Source organism: Pyxicephalus adspersus, chromosome 4, assembly GCF_032062135.1.
Source record: "Pyxicephalus adspersus chromosome 4, UCB_Pads_2.0, whole genome shotgun sequence".
Lineage (NCBI taxonomy): Eukaryota > Metazoa > Chordata > Amphibia > Anura > Pyxicephalidae > Pyxicephalus > Pyxicephalus adspersus.
This window is the reverse complement of record NC_092861.1, coordinates 73,464,511-73,487,708: the sequence shown is the minus strand read 5'-3', so window position 1 is coordinate 73,487,708 and position 23,198 is coordinate 73,464,511. Positions and strand designations below refer to the sequence as shown.

Genomic DNA, 23,198 nt, shown 5'->3' with positions numbered 1-23,198 from the left:
GGTTTGCATGTCTTGCAGACGAAATCTTTTGCTAAACACAGCTGAGGTTGTGGGTGATCTTAAGGACTGAGCTTTTCTGCAAGCACTTGTAACTCTTTACTGACCAAGACAAACAACAAGCAGTTGTTTCTTTTTGCAAGCACAGCTTGCGTCAGAAGTTAGTTTTTTTTTTGTTTTTTTTTTGCTTTGTTTGTGATTAACTCACAGTGAGGATTTTCTACAGTAACTGACACCATGCTGCCTAATATTATGTTGAGACAAACATCTGTCCTAATTGCATTTATTAAAATATTGTATCCACTTATTCTGACTCACATACAAATTCAACTTAAGAACAAACCTACAGTGCCTATCTTGTATGTAACCCGGGGACTACCTGTACTGCAATTTCAGGTCTTCTGTTGCTCCCTGGGGTTGTCTATGTTCACGTGCCCACGGGTCCTTTTTCTTGTATCAAATATGTCATTAATTAATATGTCAAATGGGATGATTAGTGTGCCCTATAGCAGTGGTCGCTAACCTTTTCGGACCCACGGATCACTAAATTTACCGTCTCCGGATTGTGCATGTGTGGGGAGCCAGGTGTCCCTCAAAGGGGAATAAACATCCCCCTTAGTGACGTCCTCATGCCAGAACCTGCCCACTCTCCCATTGCAAGTCTGAGCCTGCGATGGGTAAGTGGGCAGATTGTATCTATAGACACAACCCATTTACCGCCCTGAGCCTATGTATGGGAAGACATGGTCCTATACGAGGCTCTGCAATGAGCACTGAAAGTGAAATATACCGTGAATATAGCTCACCATCCGGCAACAGGCTGATCTCGCGGGAGGGCGGCTGAATAGGTCTGGCAGGCGATATGATGCACTTCACTGCCACCACCTGATGCGCTGCTCCAGGACAGCTGGACGGGTCCCCTGCACCTGCAGCCAGCAAGATGGCATTGGGAATGAAGGCGGCTCCATAAGCAGCAACAAGCTGCTTTCTCAGCTCCACTCCTGCAACCATGGCAGGGGATCTTGTGACACAGTCGCAGTCACAGGGAAGCTCTCGTGAGCCACATAAAATGGCCAGGTGGGCCGGATTCAGCCCTCGGGCCTTGTGTTTACAACCTATGCACTAAGTTTTGGGCATTGCACGTCTGCATTAAAGCCAACATTACAGATCTAGTTATTCAGAACTGAATACAAATATTTTACGCGTTTTAGTTATCATCTGGCAGTATATGGAAACTTCTAGGTAAGATCCTGCTTACACTCTAGCTTCTCTCATGATTGACCACAACACCACCTTAATAAAGGAACATAATTATGTGAAGATGCAATCTATAGCTATGAATGTGTAGCTGCGTCCCATCCTGTGTCCCAGGTTTTTCTGGGTGCTTGGGACATCCCTGTTGGGTGTCAGGATGGAAGGAGAAGGAAAGTACAACCATGACACATTCAGCTTCACTTCTGGGTTCAGGGCTGTCAGACCCCAGCAGCACTGGGAACACCTAATAGAGCAGAGCTTGTGTTTCAATGTCTCCAACACAGTGCAGGGGGACATTACGTATCTAATGGAGCTCTGATGTCTCTTTTATGGTTACCCCTAAAACCCTAAAAGGGGTGTAGTTGGCCTGGCGGGTGAGAATGCCATGCCCTCATGTTTTTTGGGATTGGGCACGCGTGCAAAGAATTCTTCGGTGATCTGTGGCTCTGGCGGAAAAGGACCCCGCTGGGGAGGGGGGGGGGGGGCGCACTGGCCAGGGCCACCAACCATGTCTCCCGTATGGAATTGCGGGTTCGGGGCGGTAGACGAGTTGTCTCTCTGAACACAACCTGCCCACTCTCCCATCGTAGACTCAGACCTGTGATGGGAAACTGGGCGTGTTCTGGCATCATGACCTCACAAAGGGGAAGTTTCTTGCCCCTTGAGGCAGGGGTGTAGTGGGGCGGGGACGTTTACATAACATTCATGTGCATATGCGCTTGCCATGGATAGTACTGTGCCCTCTTCTTTTTTTACGACTACACCCCCTGCCCCTAAACCAATAGGTTGTAAAGGCTTTGCCTATAATCAATTTTAGGTATCATATTTTGTGGGTGGAATTTAAAAGCTTGACATATTTTGTTATACTAAAAATATAGGTTGGATAAAAAATAGTGCAACTATCATACAACTTAAAAATGCAACTGTCTTTATTTTATTCTACAGTGTCATTTCTTTTAGAAAACACGTAGTCTTTGTGTAAAAATCTGCGTTTTGGTGATCTAGCATTTCCCTGTAAACATGTAGTCACAACTCTGCATCTTTGAGCAGACGCCTCCGGCGCAACTACAGTGTCACGTGATCACACTGACAACCCACAACAGATAGCTGTTTTGCATTCGGCGCAGGATCAAGCCCCGCCCACTTAGTAGTCACATTTTACAGTGACGTGGCTGGGCGATGCGGCGTGACGTGTGTGGGCGGGTCTAGGGCGGAGACCTGGATGGTGCTGTCAGACAGTCATGGAGGCTCGATACAACTTGAAGAGCCCCGGTAACAGAGGGTCCGGGTGGGGGGTGATGGGGCGGGACGCAGCGTTGTTGTGTGATGTATGAGCTGACATTGTAGGACTCTGCTGCCTCTCCAGGCTGTGTTATTGTTGTGTGTGATGTCACACAGCAGTCTGTATGGATGACCCAGTTATGGCTTGTGTTGTTGTGTAGTGACATGTCACCATGTTTGTGTCTGTGCTGCTTTATAATAACATGTCTGCAATATGGAACACAACTTCCTGCAGGGGAGTTCACCTGATTGTGTGCAGGTGAGGGGGGATTCCAGAGCCCAGGGCACCTGTGTCCCCTGACTGACATCTCCGTGTATCCATTACCTGGGGACACCCAGCCTGACACTCTCCTTCCATGTTCTACCTATCCACTGCTGTGATCATATAGATCATTGAGGGATCTGGGCTGTGTATGTGTCACTCTATTGGCATGTGTATAGGGAACATAAATATGTGTCTGTGTGTGATTGGTTCATTATGGAAGTGTCATACACTGAAAGAGAAACAGAAAATGTATGGCAGCTGTGACAGATCATCAGATACATGGGAACACGCACAGGATGTACAGCTCATCTGCCCAGGGGTGCACATACAAATATATTTGTGTGTATGGGAATCCAATGTAATGATGTTATCAGCCTCCTATAATCACCTATAGAACAGAGCTCAGACTGGGAGATGGAGGGACTGTTGTAAGGAAGAAAAATATTCATTCTCATCATTGAACAGTTCTGAATTGTGCACCGGTGCCATACACCCCCCTGTCCCTCCTAATGTTCAGTCATCTACAGGGTTCTCCCTGGCCCCTTTTAGCTGGGCGTACCTCCTGGCACTTTTCAGCAACCCGGCTGTTTTTGGGTTGCTATCAATGATTTGGCTCACAATACAGAGGCTGCCACCCACCTACAATTTCTTCCCACCCAGCTTAAAAAAATTTCTTGGTTGAGCACTGGTCCAGGATGCAGCCATTGGGATCTAGGGTGCAGCTGACAATCATCAGGGATCTGAACACAACTGTACCATAAAGGGAATATACAACCCATACATACAGCTTGTTGTCACCAGAACATGCTAGGGAGGCATAGGGAGCATTGTCCTTATAGGGCAGGAAATGAAGGAACTTGCAGGATCATGAGTTACAATAAGGGCAAACAAAGAATGACAGCATTGGGATATATTAATTTTTTTTATATATTGCTTTACTCTTTATGTCAAAACCTGGCAAATGAAGAAAAATCAGTTTATGCATCTTCTGATTCTTTATTGGATCTTTTAGGCGAAAGTGTCCTCCTCACAGATGTACAGCATGGGAATATGCAGCTCACCCAATCCATGAGAAAAGGCCAGCAGGGTCTGATGTTGGGTGATTAATGTGCAGTAATGTGCACATGCTTCTTCTGCGGTTCACATATGTGTAGTCACAGAATGTACGATTAGTATGCAATATATAATGGATTATAAAAAGTTCTCCAGTTCTGCTCAGTTGTCACTCAGAAACGTGCTATGACTTTGGCATCTGTCAGATGTTCATCTATATTCCCTTATACAGGGATATGTTGTATCTTTATTAATGGAAACCTGTAACGTTTGTAAGCTAACATAAGAACCAAAGCCCTATTGAAGTAACGGAAATATACATTGTCCTAGCAGCACCCAGTTCTATATCTTCCCTTCACATGTTCCAAGTGCTGTGCAGGGAGTAAATATGACTAGCAGTCCTGTAGGTACTGGATGTAAACCCAGCGCTCTTCATAATCAGCACCCAGTAAAAGAATTCTCTCATAATTGGCTATGTTAGCATAGAGCTTGGAGTGACAAAGCATGTTTCCAAAAGGAAAGGGGCATTTAGAGCATTTCCACAAGAAAATCTCTTCACTGTAATAACCTACAAGGGTACAATAAAATAATTAGATAAACAATATATTAGGATATAAAAGGTAGTGCTGCTAAAAGAAAAGCACTGTCTGTTATTTCTCATTTCTCCTACTTGTTTGCTGATTTAATAGTTTCTATGCTTTGATCCAAAGACCAAAAAATTGTACACATTGGGAGTTCAGATTGTTCCCTTTCTTTGGCATGTTAATTTCAGGTCTGTAATATTAGAAAGTTTTGAAGCCAAATATTTGATATATAGTAAATAAATTGTGTGTTGAACTTTTTTTGGTTCACTTTTTTTGGGTGAAAGCCTTTGATCAACCTATTACTGCACTAAGCAAATCCCACGCTGTCTTCTTTTCGCTTCTCTCTTTTATGTCCCATGCTGTCATGTTACGTGTCCTCCAACAGGGCATCCAAATATAAACCGCTGAGTGCCAATCTTGCTCTGCTCACAGGTGAGATTGTGCACTTCTTCATTTGAATTTGAGGAGCGTCCCCCATGTGACAGGACCCTCAGAATCTGCTGGTTTTCTCAATGCACAGTACAGTTACCTCTCCTCCATACCTGTCCCTAAGATCTTACCTGTGTGGTCTGATGTGCACTGCAATCCCTAGCAAACAAGCAATGAATATGTCATCTACCAAACATTCACTGCAGCTGTATGGATGTGTATTTTAAATCCCAGTGATTATTCACCAACAGTGAGTGTATGATGAATGTCACATCCACTGGTTTATAAATATGCCCTTTATTGGACTATATTTCCTTGGAGCCTCATTGGACCTTTAGGCACTTTCATAGACTCCAGGCATTCTGCTCCCTTTGGTACTTCGGTGTCATTGTGCAGGTGCTAGTTTTAGTATATCATTTGGTAGCTATTGTGCTTTTTGTGTTTGTATGAAGCTGGTTTCTGACTGGTTTTCTTTGTTTATTAGTCACTCTTGGCAGGGGATTGTATGTTTGCATTGTGATAGTCTGTGTACATGAATGAATGGTGTGTTTGGAAGCCATTGTAATATGTGATGTGTATATAAAAGCAAGGTCATTCTTCTGGTGATTCTTACCATGTGGATGTAATGACATTAGTTGTAGGCAGTTTATTAAGTTTACCTGAAATGTCGTAGGAAGGCTCATAAATATCAAATAGAAATGATGTCTTCTGATGACCTTTTCATCGATTGGAGCACCTAAGACATAGAAATGTTTCAACTTGTTCGGTAATCTCTATGCAATCCCCATGAGTAAACCAATATTACCATATTGAGGAAACAAATGGTAATCAAAAACAGGCAGAGATCCTAATGCTTATCCACTTTATACAAAATCAATAATATCTCCTTCATCATTGTGGTGGGAAGGTCATGTATCTAATGAGTATAGCCACCCCGTTATATCTGCATATATATGAGGTTAGAACTGATTAGGTTCTTCATCAAGGCTATTATACAAAATGCAAACCATTGCCTTTCTAATACACCAGGATTTCACATAACCTCCTTGTTCCAACATGAGTGTCAGTAGCTGCAATGACCCATTTGAGAGTTTGAATTGTTGGTTGAATATTGGTTTTGTGAGCTTCCTATTGAGTAGTCTGAAAAAGAAGAACAATTTGGTTATGGCAAACGGGGATCTCCATTGCATAGTTATTATCAGTACACAATAATTGGTAGACATTCTTTTTTCATATGTCTCGCGTTTACCAGTTTTGTTAAGATCATATTTATACTTAACATCGTGCTTATTCTCTTTCTTTACAGCGGTCAAACGATTAATGAAAGAAGCTGCAGAACTGAAGGATGCTACAGATCACTACCATGCTCAACCACTAGAGGTGCAGTATCATTGTGTTGGCACTTTAATACAGCTTATCCGTGTTTAGTACACCAAGCACACTATGCAAAAGCAAGCCGATCTTTTCCCAGAAACTATATGCATTCATCCATTATCATTTATTCATAAATAATGTCAAATTAACATCAGGAAAAAATGTTCATATAACCTTAACTAATGCATATGTCTGTAAGGAAAACATGAATGAATTGAAATTGATTGCATCATTTAACTGAGCTGTCATTAACTCCATTGTACATTTCTGGCATTGTCAGGGGAAAAGCACTGCCGTGGGAGGTTATTCTAAATGTTCCAGATACAAAGTGAGATTGCTAGAACATGGCATTCAGAACATGAGTAAATAGCCTCTTCGCTTATGTTTGCAAAGATATTGGCCTGAACTGTAATTCAGTTACATACTTACATTCTATTTTGGATTTGCAAGTAAAAAACAAAGCTGTTTAAATTAATAATTTCCTGTTTAGTATCTTGGCGGAATTTTATATTTTTCTATATAAAATTTTGCACATAAAATAACTTGTCAGATTGAATTAATTTGAAGTTAAAGTAAAATAATTCAAATATAATTTCATATCATTTATATATATATATATATATATATATATTTTTTTTTTTTAATGATATTTTACACTTGTAAAATATACAGCTATCTGACTATGTCATCCTAGGAGCAACATTAATAGTACTAGGTCCTGCATCATTCGTTTAGAAATGGGCCATGGACCACATGTTTGAATAAATGTAATCAAGTATGTTTTGTTGCTCGTCGTTCTACAACAATTGCAAAATATATATGTTTTTGCCAACAAACAACCCTTCTTGCGCTATTTTTTATTACATTAGGCTGTTCATTCACAGTTAAGTGTATATTCTTGGCATGTCTTGGTGCTGGAATGACTTAACAATCATGGGCATGTGTGGGTGCTGGGTCATTCTGGGCTGGCAGAACATGATGGCTGAAAATGTTGCACTAAGAAGACCAAACAAAGAGGGTTGGCTGGCTATGCAGTGCCCTACACACACCAACAAAGGCTAGATAGGGAGTAAGGGATAAGGTGAGTAAAAGTGTTTTTTTTAGTGAGTGCCCCAATTACCCAGGCAAACATAAGTATGAAACCTTTGCTGTGCGGGGGAGCAATACTGCCAGAGTAATTTATTTTTGTGTTACTTGGAAATTACCTTTAATGCAAACCTGAGCTCCTAAGATGTGGCTGTATATTTCAAGGAAATTTATAGTAGTACCCATGATTGTACCCATGTGAAAGGTAACATAATAACCTCTATGCATTATGTATTTATTATGTCGCAAAATTGTATAGCTCAGGGTGGTTTGGAGAAATCTGTCTTGAATCTTAAAATATATGTATGTTTTTTTTTCCGCAGGATAATCTTTTTGAATGGCACTTTACGGTTCGGGGCCCTCCAGATTCTGATTTTGATGGTGGGATCTACCATGGTCGAATTGTTCTCCCTCCAGAGTATCCCATGAAACCACCAAGTATCATTTTATTAACGGTAATTGTATTTATTTTTTCTTTGAGCTGGCTTAGTTGATTTGTCTATCCTTGGAAAGTCATTTCCCCTCATTTTTTCAGGCTAATGGAAGGTTTGAAGTTGGAAAGAAAATTTGCCTAAGTATTTCCGGTCATCACCCCGAAACATGGCAACCATCCTGGAGCAGTATGTACCTCCCACTTTTTGGCAATTATTTGGCAATATTTTCTTCTCTAAGTAGGCCTCACAGTATTTATTTTCATTTTATCATGTCACAATTTGTCTCGCCTTACCCTGGTGCTCTTACCAAGTGTCATATTAATTCATATTTCATATTGCAATCTGAGTTTCCCAAGGGGTATCTGAATCTGAAGTAGCAAGGGGTATTTTATCAGAAACATCAAAATTTTAGAAGTGTATCATCTGCTGGAAGCAATACTTAGCAATTATGTTCTGTTTGTGTTTTGTTTGTGGTAGAAAGAAAAACAAAAACAATTTTTTTATGCTAACTACTACTACTAACTTTTTTTCTATGAAGTACGAACTGCCTTGTTGGCCATAATTGGGTTCATGCCCACCAAAGGTGAAGGTGCCATAGGTTCTCTGGATTACACACCTGAAGAAAGGAAATCTCTTGCCAAAAAGTAAGTTACTTTGATTGTGATTTTATTATTCCAGTATTTTTGTCTTAATTTCTTCTCAAACTCTATGGGGTCTATTTATAAAGCAGAGAATCTAACGTTCAGTGAGTGATTCACCACCAAAGCATGTTTAGCCTGCTGGCGGTATGAATACTAAGTATTTTTGTATTTATCGCCTGGTCCCACCTCCCAGGCAGACTCTTGCGAGCAGATGCCTGGCCGGCATCTGTTTCCCTGGTCTTGCGTCCCTAACGTTTACACGCCAGGGACGCAGATGCCAGCCGGGCATCTCCGGAGGACGCCGGCGGCACTGCTGGAGGACGGTGCTGGAACGTGGGAACCAGGTAGGACTTTTAAACTGGATTGCTGCCAGGGAGGTAATGAAAGTCACATCTGTTACTTTAGAAGTTCATATTTATATTTTAGGTTTCATATTGCAAATGGTTTAATGCTAACCTTTGAGGTTATACTGCCTCCAACCTCCTTCTAACTCCATCCTCCTAAGGAGTTGCAGTACACTGTTCCTGTTCTTTTCTAACACACAGACCATGTTAAGACCATCTACTTTAACAGTCCCTTTTGATGTTATTACAGGTCTCAGGACTATTTTTGTGAAGCATGTGGAACAAGCATGAAGAATGCTTTACTCCCTCTAAGTTCTGAATCGAGCCAAGATGACCGAGAAGCCAGGGAACTTGCAAGACAGATCAGTTTTACGGTAAATGAGCCATGTCAGAGATATTGTCAGCTTATGGTGCTACTATGAAGCAGAAGGAATGCAAGAGTTTGCTTCCATTAGGGACACCTGCCTGCACATGCCAGGGATAATGTAATATCTCTACCTAGTTAAAGTAGACTAATGAAACAACATTTTCGACTTTTAGGGTATTTGCCAAACAGTCTGTAATTTACAAAACGTGGTCTGTTTGTCTGACAGGTCAGTGCTGGAATTGGATAGTATCTTGGCTTCTGGTAAGCAGAAGTGGCCTTTTTGTGTCTCTCTGGATGGTTCCCACCAATTGCAGCAACATCAGGGAAATGGCAGATTTAGGTGGATGTTCAGTTCATTTCTTGGTGTTTAGTAATGATCTTTTTTTTTTCTGTAGTTTTATACAATTTCCAAACCAAAAAGGACCTCAGACTTGTGGCAGTATATTGTTAAAATTGCTTATTTCTTTCATTTTCAGGTAAATCCCCCTGGAAATTCTAAAGCAGAAGGAAGTGACACCACACCGAAACCAAAACCACCTGAAACACAACAGAATGGTGACACAGGACCTCAGGTATGTTTCCTGTAATTGTATTTTACAGCTCTGCTATATATATTTGCGCTCTATTTGCAATATATATTCCAGAGATGTAATAAAGAGTAGTTGTTTGCCTAATAAGAAGACCCTGTTACTGCTTGTTACTTTAGAAGTAAATTACGGTAAGTAAAGTTTGCTTAAATTATTGTGTTTCATCCGTTTTATACATTGTTTTTAAATGTTTTTTTCTCCCATAACTTTTCCCCTATCCCCTTGTCGGTATGAATATTAAGTATTTTTAAATGTAAAAACGGTCCATTTAAAAATACAGGTTGACATTCGAAAATCCGGCCAGCTATTATCTGTTTACTTCAGTTTCCCCCCATGAATTTCAGATCACATATTCAATACAGGTACTGCAGTACACTGTTTGGCCACTAATGTTTTGGCGCTGTTCTGCAGAAACACTTACTTGCTAAACTAAATACACGTTGAGACAACCCTGCTGCCTGCTCCCTGGAACTGTGCCAGATGTCTGCAGTGCTGCAAGTGAAAGACTGGTCTGTGTGTGAAGGTAAGTATTAAAAAAAAAAAAAATCTGTGATTTCTAAAATCCGCCACACCTCAGGTGCAGAGGTTGCGGGATTTTTGATAGTCAACCTGTACTAAGTATTTTAAATTTCCGGCCTGGTCACGCTCCCCCCAGCCACACGCTCGTGATCAGATGCCCGGGCAGCATCTGCTTTCCCTGGCCTCACGTCCTCAACGTTCACATGCCAGAGGCGCATATGCTGGCCGGATATCACCAGGTTACACAGATGTGTAACTTGCAGAGCATAACATCATGAGATAGATGAGTCCTTGCTGGAGGACGCAGCCGGCACCGCTAACCAGGTAGGATTTTAAACTCCCCTGCAATTTTTGGCTCATGGTTACCGCTTTTGGTATGGATAATTCACTCCGAGCCACACTCAGGATTACTGCTAGAGAGGTTAAACCAAATAACCTCTCAATGTTCAGCAAGTTATAACTAAAGCTGTCTGAGCAGGAGGACATATAATGGCTAGTTAGATAATAATGGTGAAAAGGAAGTTTCATTCTATTACCTGTTTAGTAGCCACAGAGATAAGTTGCATTTTGGAAAACTTTTCTACCTTCCATAGGATTTATATCTCTGACCATTTTCATGGGAGGTATACAGGCTGCTAGACGGTGCAGCTAGCCTGGAGACTTGGCTTTTCTCCTTGTAGCTAAGTAATAAAATTAGGTCCTGTCCCTCCCTTATTTCTTTATCACTTATTTATCACTTTGTTTCTGTCAGCAAAGAGCAAGAGGCTAATACCAAAACTTGGTACTCATACATTCAATATTTTGGATTCTAAATTTGTGCACTTGTATATTGGCCACCCAGCTCTGATTGTGGTATTAAAACATAAGTATCCTATAATAGGAACAAGTCATTTAATGCAAATATTTTGTATAATGTTGGTATCATTGATGGAAAATATGTTATCTATTACATGAGTTAAGCTGCCTACACACGTGCAATAATTATACAATAGCGATTAACCGCTGTTCGTCCGATAATCGTTAACAAAAAAAGTGCACAACGATGCCGATGAACGAGGATTGTTTGCATTCTATTGTGTGTACGGTCGTTCAGTGATCGTGGATGGTTCTGCAGTACACTTTCTCCTTTACATGCCATTTTCTGCATCGTTCAAATGATCGTATCTAGTGTACATTATTGGTGGATTATATTTGAACTATCGTATCGTTACACCATGTATAGAACTGTGCATAATACGATCGTTCAAAATAATCGTGCATAATCGTTAGTCGTTTCGTTTTCTAACGACAATTATTGCACGTTTGTACCTAGTTTGATATGAGAAATGTATTACCCTTGCACATAAAAGGGTTAATAGACTAAAATTTGGGATTAATAAAGCCTCATCTATTGGCTGTGAATGCGTCATAGAAGAAACCATATGTTGGAAGAACCTGAACCAATGAATAGTCCAAAGCAGCTGTGGGAGTAAGGAGAGTGAGATGAGCAAATCTTTAATGGTATTTCTATCCATGGAATATTTCCAGTCTGTTTTAAAGCCTTACAGGGGAACATGTCGCACTACCTACAACATAGCAGGCAAATAATCTTCTCTGCCCTGTAAAGCATTTTTTTTATGCTGGATAGTTTCCAATACAAGCTTCTTATCTCCAAAGGGATAATCTCACATTCCAGTCAGTGGTGAAAGTAAGTATCCAGGTAGAAGACTGTTCTTTGCATTACTGTGGGGGCACCGAGGGAGTTAAATGCCACAATATCAAGCGTCTTTTTTTTTTTTTCTTAAATATGAAATGTGATGAGAGCTTCTTGTTTATATAATACCAGCTCTATAATTGAAAGTATTAATTTGGCATTTGCCTAATTCTCCCAGTCTGTGGTACTTATATAACACATCCATTATGGGAGTGCATGGAGTCTGGTCCTGAGCCAAGGCAGCTGCTGTTGGACTTTTGTAAATGCAATCTAAATTCAGTGATAAATTGTGCTCAAATCCTAGATAAGCTGCACTTTATTTATTTATTTGTTTATTTTAGTGGTGATGGGCCTGAGGATTGGTATAGACAAAAACACGTCTAATAACGTCAGACCATCTGTTGTGGCATACTTTGCATTTTTCAGGCTCAGTAACTGGGGGAATACCCTCCAACGAGGACTTCACACAATCACTAGAGCAGTGACAAGTTGTCTATTTTTTCTCCCTCAAAACCTTTTATCTTGAATGCTTTATGTTACACTGGGGAGCTTGCACAAAGAACAAACTGAATTTGTATGTAGTAAATGACGTAGTTGATGACTAAGATCTGTGTCAATGGAAATGCATTAAGCTGCAGAAAGCTTACTCCGCAGTCGGTTACATTTGCTGCCTGATCTCATTTATGCTGTAGGCTAAGCAGACAACTGACTAACAAAATAAAGTACTTTAGAATGAACTGTTAACTCCAAATCCCAAAGCTTCCTATACCAAGAAAAATGCAGAATAATTTTTTTTTGGAACACTTAAATTGATGAACTGTGCATTACTAGGCACTTGTGCAAACATATTTGTTTTGTCTTGTCTCATGATTTTATGCTATGCTATGCTACGCTGTAGGCATTAGTGTTTTAAAAGCTTACTTGTAGCCTTTTTCACCACAGCTATGATTATATTCTTTAAAATTATATCCTAATATTGTGATCTTGGAATGTTCCATGTTACACAAGTCCTATATTCAACATTTTTAAAGCTGTACTCCAGACAAATGGGTAAATACAAATGCAATATTGGGTATTTACATCTGCATGGTGTTAAGCTTTAATGTCTGTATGATCCTTATTGGTTTGAAATTTATCCAAAGTCTGTCAGCTGTAAATGAAATATGAAATGCTGCCAAACATCCTACTGTGTAACAGATTCTTTCCATTTCTATCCAAAACTGAGTTGTGCGATTCCATGCAACTCCCTGTGGCTTGCATCTGCCTGAACACTTGCACAACAGCGCTGGTACTTAAGAAACCAGCATCTGCACAAGTGACATCTGGCAGCAGTGAATGGTACTAGTTCTGCTCACTGCTAGGGATCATTCCAAATGGGAACGGAAATCAATAAACACAATGCAACCCTGCCGGTGTGAATTCAACCTAACTTTCTGTGTTGGGAATTTTAATTTTTCTAAGCTCACTTTACCCCATAAAAAGTGGGGTAAAAAGGAAGTTATTCTGATACAGATAAAGTGTTCTCCTCAGAATTTTTTTGAGCCGGGTGGGGGAAAGCTGAAAAAAAAAAATGGGTTATTTACTGTTCCCGAGTGACTACTGGAAACTCCTAGGCACTTGGGATTGGTAACGGGGGGGGGGGGGGGGAGTGCTGGGCTTTTTCTGAGCTAGCAGTATTTTAAGCACCAGTGGTTCCTGGCGTGTGGAAGGGGAAATGCAGCAAATTCACCGTAACTTCAGATGTGTCCCACGCTGGCTCAGCTTCCCTCTTTTTTCTGATGCCAACTGTAATGTCAAGCGCTGCTTTATGCATGAGATTGAGCTCTTTTTTTTACATTATAGGAAAGCCTCTTAAGATGCATGCGCAGAAGGAGCAGCCCACAGCCTCTTGGTATATCTGACACAAATATCACAGGAGGCTGCGGATTTCCCTCTCAGTTTTTACCACCATGGCGGAACGGGAGAGGTCCTCCTCAAAAAAAAAAAAAAATAAAAAAAAAGGAAATGTGGAGATGCTTTAATAGCATCATGCATGTGATAGCAGATGAGGGCAGGACAGCCAGTGCCCCCCTCTCATCACTGCCCATATTCTATAACTGTCAAACTACGCTACTTTGTCTGCTTCTCTTCTTTGAACCCCAACTTTACTGTCTGTGAAGATTATCCACAGTGTGTAATCTCATCCACAGCGCAATGTGATATTCCGCTGCCTAACAACTCTCTGTGATCAAACCTTCTGATCTCCTAAATCGTTGGTCATAATGACTCATAGCTACTAGTAACCAATTTCTTTAAAGAATTTTAAGTAATAGGGGTCACAAGTTTCAAACTTGTGGAAATTGAACATTAGGATTGCGGTTTCAAAAGAAACTACAGTGGTACCTTGCTATAAATCCTTAATCCGTTCCAGATCCTTGGACATATACCAAACAGGACTAATACCAAACAAATAAAAAGGAAATAAAAGGAAAATGATGTAATCCGATCCTATGTAAAAAAAATTCTATTTTTCTTGGCAAATTATACATTAATGGGGCTGTATAAAATATTTTAAACTCTGCTTAATACTAAAATACATAAATATAAAAGCAATTAGATGAAATAAATGAAAATTTAACTTCACTTTACCTTGCTGAGAAGAGCCAAGTGCCTACTAGGATGGTGCTGAGAAGGGAGGAGGAGGAGATGTTATATAATTCACAGAGAGTTATAGCACGGGTTATTCACTGAATGGTGGAAAACTGGCGTACTGACGTTCGTGGGCAGTTGTGGCTTTGTCTCGAGAGAGATAAATAAGGGTAGAGCGCGGTGTTATGACTCATTTTGACCCATACAAGTTCTAGCAAAAAGGTTGTATACCAAGCAAAGGTTGTATACCAAGCAAAATATTTAGTGTCCAAACAGGACTTGTACCAAGTTGGACTTTGACTGAGGTACCACTGTATGTCTAAGAGCCCAAAATTGAAAATGCAAATTGTGGACCTCCAGGACCACTTAAATACCTAAATGTATACCTTCCTTTCAGTGAACTTTAATTGTCATACTATGTTACCCTGTTTGTTTCTCCACCTTGAACCTCAATTTCTCTAGAATGTAGGGAGGTGCAGGGAAACAAAAATGAAGGTGCAAGTTGGAGATACTTGTAGCTAACACCCTCAAACCTTCATCACCATGGCATCATTACAACATAAAAAAATTCTGTCCTTCAAAATGAACTTCCCTGTTACACATCACTGTACCTGAACCCCATTTTGTTTTAGTTGGGAGAGTTTATGTTCTAATGATGGCATAGTGATAAAATTGTGGAGGATGGTAGACACAGATGTTCCCCACACGTTTTTGGTTTCTTACACCCCCCATTCCAGAGAAATTGGAGTTAAGGTGTTAGAAGTTGGCAGTTATATGTAACAGGGCAGCACATTTTGATGGGCCGAGTTTTTATGTTCTAATGATGCTATAGTGAAATTATATGAAATTATAAGGTGAGTTAGCCAAAGGTCTCCCCCACTTGCACCCTTATTTTCCATTTCATACACCCTGCCACTCTAGAGAAGTTGGAGTTCAAAGAAGAGAAAGCAGACAAAGTAGCGTAGTTTGACAGTTATAGAATTGTGACAGGTAGGTAAACATTTAGGGGCCCTACTCCAATGCTCCTTGCTATGTAAGTGGCCCCTGAAGTCCACTTACATAGCAAGTATTTAAAAGTTTCTAAGTTGTCTTTTCATAGGATTTTAATTTTGTGACCCCCATATCTTGAAATTACTTAAAGCTAGGGGGTTGCTTTAGGAGATATGAAGGTTTGTACACAGTGATATCTATCAGAGTTTCTCCTGATGGCATCATTGTATATGCCCACTAGGGCAGATACATTTTAGAAGCTACTTTTTTTTTTATAGAAATCCGAGCCCGTACTATCAGATGTGGGGGCAGGGCTGCCTGTATGCCACTCCCATCAAGGCTGAGCTGTGTACTGAGCTCCCAGCAGCAGCAATCCTCCGGATGACAGCTGAGCACAGAGCAGCCTCACTGAGTTCCATGCAGAGCATTAGAGCTGCGGATGGGAGGTGGGCAGGGGAGGCACGTCAGCCGCAGAAACTTGCGCAGAAACTTGCTAAAATCTTTTGCACATAAACCTTTTACAACAATGCACATATTCGCTTTAGAGCTCCTGCTTACAGATATCTGAGCTGCTTTTCTTTTTTGGATAATATTGTATGTATGTATGTATGTATGTATATGTTACAAGCTGTGTTTATTTTGATATTTTGTGGCATTGAAATTATTATTAGAAAATGCATACCATATTCTTCTTACTAATTTTCTTTTGCAGGAACCCAAAGGAACCACAGGAATTATTTTATCAGTGTGTTTTTTACCAAAGTACTATGAAAAGTTAAAAACTAAATAATTTTTTAAGCAAATTTTGAGACTGTTTGCTACCATTTTGTTCTGCTACCAAATGGTAACCCTCTAAAAAAAATAACATTCAAATAAAAAAAAATACTTATTCTGTGCGTTCTCACAATATGATTCATGTAAATTTGTAAATTCAATTTGGCTTTTATTGAAAAAACGTTTTTGGTTTCTCAGAACAATATCAACCAACAGTCGAAGGTCACAGTCAAATTATAGACTTATACTTTAGGTTGTAGTTTAAATAATAAATCTTGACACCAATTCCTTTTTCAGGCTGAGAATCCAGATAGGGAAGCTCCGCCTGGTGAAGAAGCTGCACAGCCAGCCCCTGCTCCCAGTGTATCCAGGAGCCCGCGGCAAAGACGAGCACAACAGAGGAGAAATCCTGCCTCTCCGGGGCTCATTCCAGTCCAACAACATGCTGTCAATGGAAGCAACACTGGATCAACAGTACTAATTGTATTGCTGACATTAGCTTTGGCAGCTCTAATTTTTCGCAGAATATATTTGGCCAACGACTACATTTTTGACTATGAGCTATAATGTTTGGTTGGTCCTGTAAGGAATTGACATGAACGTTAATTAAAAAGTGTATCAGTTATGGCAACTGTTTACAGGAACGACTCTTTCTGTTTAAAAAACAAAACAAACAACCCTTTTATCTGCTTATAACCCTTTTATCGGCTGTTTATGACATACTATACATTGTTGCCGGAACTTGGCTGGATCTTTCTTCCAATCAGGCTACACTTTGAACAAGTTGTATGTTTATACCAATGTTTATATGTTTTCTGAACAAAGTGAATTATAAACCACACACCACCAATTTTGTAAAGAGGAGAACTACTGCACTCCCATAAAAATATACTGTTGCAAATTACTGTTTAAATTTTAGAGTAGTATGGTAAATACATTAGAAAGTTGATTGGCTAAGGGGGGTTCCTGTGGCCATGTTTTCTGAATCTTGTGGTTTAGGATGAGTGTATCACATCTATTCATCCGGGATGAATGCACAAAAGCACTTAATGCTAACTTTTTTGGGCTGCGCAGTGTTTAGACTTTTTAACATTTTTTTGTGCATGGATATGGTTTGTGTTAGGTTGCTTATGCTTATTTTTTTTAATATTACACCCATTAGGTCAAAAGACTGAGGGTATGTTCCCAGAGCTGAATCTATTTACATTGGTATTATATTATACAGTGGTAGTCAATTTTTCTGATATAGGGATGGCTCAAGTGCTCCCCTAAAAATCTCAAAATGACCACATATATTCAGTAAATGTATACTGAAACCTTTCAGAGATTGAGAACCAGCCACCAAGAGAAGGTTGGTCTGCATACATGCTGTGCTAGCAAAACCATGCTTTTTGTCACACCTTTGTTACCTGTTGTAACGTAAAGTGGTACAATGTCACTTATTTGTAATCCAGATGTAAATAGGTGCATTCAGTGGTCAATACCATTGGCCTGAATGTTTTGCTGTACAGCATGGGTTAAACAAACTGCATGGGACTTTCACGTAATTTAACAGCCTATTGGATTGCTGTTGATTAGCATGTTTTAATGTTTCAGAGCAACATTTTTAGTAATCAAGCAATTAATGCTTACTTTTTTTGGTTTCAAAAACTGTCCTTTTCTGAAGAACAGTCTTTAAAAATAAACACCATAAAATTATATATTACAAAACATTCAAAAAATTAGGCTAGAAATGTTTTCTTGCATTCTTTTATTTTTTTTTATTTTTTTTTTACAAGGGGAATGGGTTTAGGGTTGGTCTCCAAAGATCACATGGCCAGTATCCTGTAGTCTATTTTCAGATGTATATCTTGCTTTTTTTAATTAAAAGTAATTACTTAATATGTTTACTCTTGCTTTCATTATAATGTACTATATGTAATTACCTAAATTTATTGTTCTCGGAAAAAATATATCTCAACAATAAATTATGTGTGTTGAGTTTTATTGTTATCAATCTGTGTGATAGAATAATGAATCAGTAATGATCTGCTCACCACAGGAATCATGCCACACCAATGTCCCGATCATGGCGCTGATTTAATGAAGTTCTGCAAGGCTGGAGAGAGTACACCTGGAATGGATTTGGTCCAGGATTAAAAACATTTGCTAACAAATAGCTAATGACTTTTAGGAAATCCATTCCAGGTTTGCTGGATTACCCAGCTTCACTGATCAAAGTGTATTCTCTCCAGCCTTGGAGAATTTTAATAAATCAGGGCCCATATCTCACTAGCAGAATTTCTATCAGCACCTCAGCCAGATCCATCAGTGTATAGGCCATACATGTATAGGCTCTTTTCCTATTGTCAAATGACTTACTGCTGTCAATGACAATAGACATCAGAGCTCTCACTAAAATGGAAGGTTCACAAACCCTGATCAGCCCCCTCCAGGTAGAATCATGTGGAATGCAGAGAAGACAAGAAAGGACATTCTTGAAATAGACTGAAATGTTTTCTCACAATATTCCAAAGGATTCAATTCTGAAGGTCAGTCTAATCTAATTTTTTTCTTTTACAGATTTGTTTTTCAACCCCTGTTCATATGGGATGTTGTCCAGCCAGCATAAATGAACCTTTTTTGAGTGGAACATTTGCCTTAATGCACTAATAAAGATGACTTTCACTTTATTTGTTATTTTATCTTCTGCGTAATATTTGGGTGAAGGGCTTGGAGTTTGTTTGCTAGTTCAGCCTTATGTATATGCAAATGCTCTTGCGATATGAGTGTTTGTTTCTGTACATAAGTTTGGGATATAGTTCTGGAATTTAAAAGATAGAGCTAATTTGTACAATTGCAGTATAGATTCAGTCAGATGTACTTTTTGGGCCATATTACTTCTTCCCCTCTGTAGGACTTCCATTTCTATCCAGTTGTGTATGTTCTGCTGTAGGGCACATACAGACCAAGTCCAATGCATAATAGCCAATGTTAGCCAACTACAATAAATGTTTCTCTGGAGTGGATGGGAAAAGGATAAAGATCTCACAGGAACACAAGGTAAGGGGAATATTTTATAGGTGACAACTGGCTGAGAGGGTTTAACACCTTTGCATAGATCCCCTCTTACTTTCTGCTGTGTCACAGTATAGGAAGTGAAGGGAAATCTCCCAGGCCAAGGGTCTTGAACGTTCACTTACATTTTGCAAAACTAAAAAAAAAAACATTTTTGCTTTAGATACAATTTGGGTATAACCAGCCTGTTACAATTTAGCTATAGCCAGCATTGCTTGCCTCTCCTTTACGTGCTAGGTGCCTGAAATTTAATCTGATCCAGCAGCTTTAGTACTTTCTAAGGCACTGTCCTGTATCATGTATGCAAATCAGGAGCTGGGTCTTCAGTAGCTGTATATTGTTACAGCTCAGTTACTGAAACTAATAAAGCCAAGTCTGTTGAATCTTATTCTGCACAAAAACCTGTTTGTTTTTTTGGAGTTGGAGAATTACTTCACCTACTTTGGCAGCATGGAGTTCGCTGAGTTTCCTAAGGTTTGGGGCCATTGGCCGTTGAGGCCAATGTCATAGGGATGAAGTGATATTTAGGAATTTTTTTCCCTTGTTGATTCTGGAAAAAATCTGTACCATCAAGAAAGTGGTTGTAAGGCTGGGGTTGTCTTGTTATCATAGTCATGCTTTATTACTTTTTATGACCATGCTTTGTAATATTGACACTTGTTTTTTGATGCAATATTAGTATAATTATATGTTGAAGGTTCACAGACCTAGGGTATGAGGGACTGGTCTGTTTTTTTTTCTTTGTTCCAATTCCTATTAGTTTATGTATTGGTTTATATGTTTGTAATTGTTATTTTTTTGTTATACTTTTGCAATTTTCCTGTAATGTGCTTAAGTTTAAAAAAAAAAATTAAAAGTCTTGGTAGGTTCAAGAGGCTAAGCTTTAGGTACATATATAATAATATTTACATTTAAAGTAAAAGATATAGTACAGATTCAAACTAAATGGAGCAAGAGAAGATGATCTATAGTTTTGTACAGGAAAAGGGAATTATACAGTTTTTTTAAATCTTTTTTATTGGGTTTTTTAAGGATGATCTTTTTAAAGCATGGTGTGTAAACTGCTAATCCTACATAACTACTTTAATACCACTAGATGGCACTTTTCCCTCAACAACGGGGCCAAAAGATGTAATTTTCAAGTCTTATGCCGATTTTAACTTGACCTGTGACTGAGCTGTGGCAGCGATTAAAATGACCTATTTTGTGGATATGTGCAGTCCATCTAAACAGTAGGTGTTGATTTGATTTATTTTTTATACTTAGAGTGAAATATATTATATTATATATTTCCTCCCCTTTAGATTTCATTGTTTTCTAATTGAGATTATATATATATATATATATATATATCAATTGAGATTCTATATATATATGTATACACACACAAAATAAACCAAGCCCAAAGCAGGTAATAAAGGAGAAAGCAGGTGAACAAAAAAAATGTTAAATGCCAAGCAACCGTTGCACCCCCCTCCCCACCTCCCGAATTAAAAGAACACATCTACTGTGTACTGATGAGTATGAATATATTAAAGCAAAAGCAGCAGTGAAAGACAATATGATGTTTATTATTTTTACCCAAGTTTAATCCAACTCTTCGCCAAAATGTACACATTTTCTCGCTAGATTAAATTTGAAAATGTGTGAATTACCTATAATTCATAAATTTTCTTTTTTAGTTTTGTTTATTCACTTTTGGAAGCATTGTGGAGCAGAATATATAACAATATTGGCATCAAATTTACCAACTACACAGACAGGCAAGATAAGAATGGGAAGAAAAACCAGTGTGCATGAGTGGGTGCTTTGGACAGTAAAAAAATTTTGGTCCTCCATCTCACTACAAAAAACTGAATGGATGATAATAAGCAGTCTTTATATATCATACATTTTCTGATCAATCTGGTGTAAAAAAAAATGTTTTGGGTAAATGTTTATAATTCGATTTCTTTAGATACAGTATTAACAGTGAACAATAAAAACCATGCTAGCAATCCCAAGGGCTCTGAATCGTTGGGTCTAGTTGAACTGAAATTATATAACCTTAATTCCTGTTATAATATATATTTACATTTCCAGTGACAAATCCTCCAACCAAGGAAGGGCTGGGGACAAATGTGCCAAGAGGTCTTCTCCCTGACTTACCTCTATGTACATTCCTTCTGCACTGCAGCATTTTTACTCACACTTTTTTATGGCCTTCCAAATAAATCATTCTCCTTGGGAAAGAGCCTGGGTCCTAATGGGTTTACCCTAAGGTTCTTTAAAACCTCTACAACAAAACAGTTTCCTTCTTACCCTAGGCTTGAAATAACACTGACTGTTCTGCTGATGTACTTATTTATGTATATATGTACTTATTATCTGTAAATGCCGAAAAGGCTTTTAATAGGCCCGGACTGGCCCTTCATGTGTTTCGGACTCCTTCCAACATATCAAACTAGCACCTCTGTGATCTAGGTGCTAGCTTGGATAAAAAATTTTTCTTTAATCCAACCCTACATCCAGGGTCAGAGTCGCTGGCACTTTATCAGAAGGGTCCTCTGAACTTGATCATATCTAACATATGTAACAAATAGTAGTGGAGGTTCAAAATGCTCCCCTCATCTGGCCCTATTACCACTTCTCCTTTTTTCTTTGTATTTCTTTGCTTTTCTATGCTATAATTAGCATTACGTTGGTATACTATCTGCAGGGGCCATTCAGACTGAGGGGATACATCTGAAACAAATATTTTTCTAAATGGGTTCATACTATTGAGATATATGTGTGTATTTCTTTGTGTTTATTTTTGCTTTTCTAAATTTATTCCTGCCTCCTCTTTTCTTTCTCTTTTTTCTTTCCTTTTTGTTTTTGCTTACGTGCAGATCATAGGAGCTTTACTATGCTATATATTGAATGCTGGATCAGCCTTCAGCCTAAAGAAGAAAAGCATTTCTGGTGGAACTGTCACAAACTTGTTATACAGTATTCTGTGCCATCTTTTGTAAGGCATGGCACACTGGTATCCCTTATAGGCAGTTTCCCAGATATTTCCTCAATTGTCAGTTTGTGGAACGGTCTTGGGGCAGAAGGGGTAACTTTTGTTCTTTTTCATTCAAGTTTGACTTTTACTCAAAGGCATGCAGAATAGGCTGTGCTCATGTCACAATGAGAAAATTTACTGGGTCGGCGGCTCTGGTCGGTGCACCTCCGGGCAGGGTAAGGAGAAGGAATGGATTTCCTAAAAGTCATTAGCTATTTGTTAGCAAATGTTTTCAATCCTGCATCAGATCCATCCCAGGTTTCCTGGATCACCCAGCTTCACTGATGAAAGTGTATTCTCTCCAGCCTTGGAGAACTTTAATAAATCAGGGCCAATGTCTCCATGATTGAAAGAACTGAAAGATGTTGGGTGTCCATCAGTTGGGAAATAAGGCAGGCTTAACTTTCAGTTTCAATACAGGAGACAAGTTATGGAAGAGATATTTTCTCCCATAACTTTATGGCAGGAGCACCGGGAATTGATTTAATGAAAGCTGTATATTTTGTAGAACTTTCTTCAAAACGGATTGTTTTATTTTCAGGCACATTGATTACATGCCAAATACTTCTAGTTTTGAGCATCCTCACACAACAGTTGTTAATTCTGGCAGTTCATTTCATGCTTTACAAAACTCACATTAAAAAGAGGTTTCTATTCATGGTGCATTGTGGTTTTTGAAACACATGTTCCAAAAAAGCATATCTATCTGCCAGAGCTACAACTGTAATTCTCCAATTTTGAAATAATGCATTCGATATTTTTGATTTATTGTTGCTACAGTTTTTTTAGTTTGTTACAATAATATATAACTTT

General features: G+C 39.1%; 1 protein-coding gene across 1 annotated transcript; it reads left to right on the top strand.

The window, feature by feature from the left end:
• Positions 1 to 2,408: 2,408 nt before the first annotated feature.
• On the top strand, positions 2,409 to 18,267 carry UBE2J1 (ubiquitin conjugating enzyme E2 J1). Its single transcript, XM_072408632.1, has 8 exons — positions 2,409 to 2,523; positions 6,170 to 6,243; positions 7,647 to 7,778; positions 7,859 to 7,943; positions 8,296 to 8,401; positions 8,993 to 9,116; positions 9,586 to 9,681; positions 16,598 to 18,267. Exons 1-8 carry the CDS (start codon positions 2,493 to 2,495, stop codon positions 16,865 to 16,867), a joined length of 918 nt encoding a protein of 305 aa, XP_072264733.1. The 5' UTR covers positions 2,409 to 2,492; the 3' UTR covers positions 16,868 to 18,267.
• The last annotated feature ends 4,931 nt before the right edge of the window (positions 18,268 to 23,198 follow it).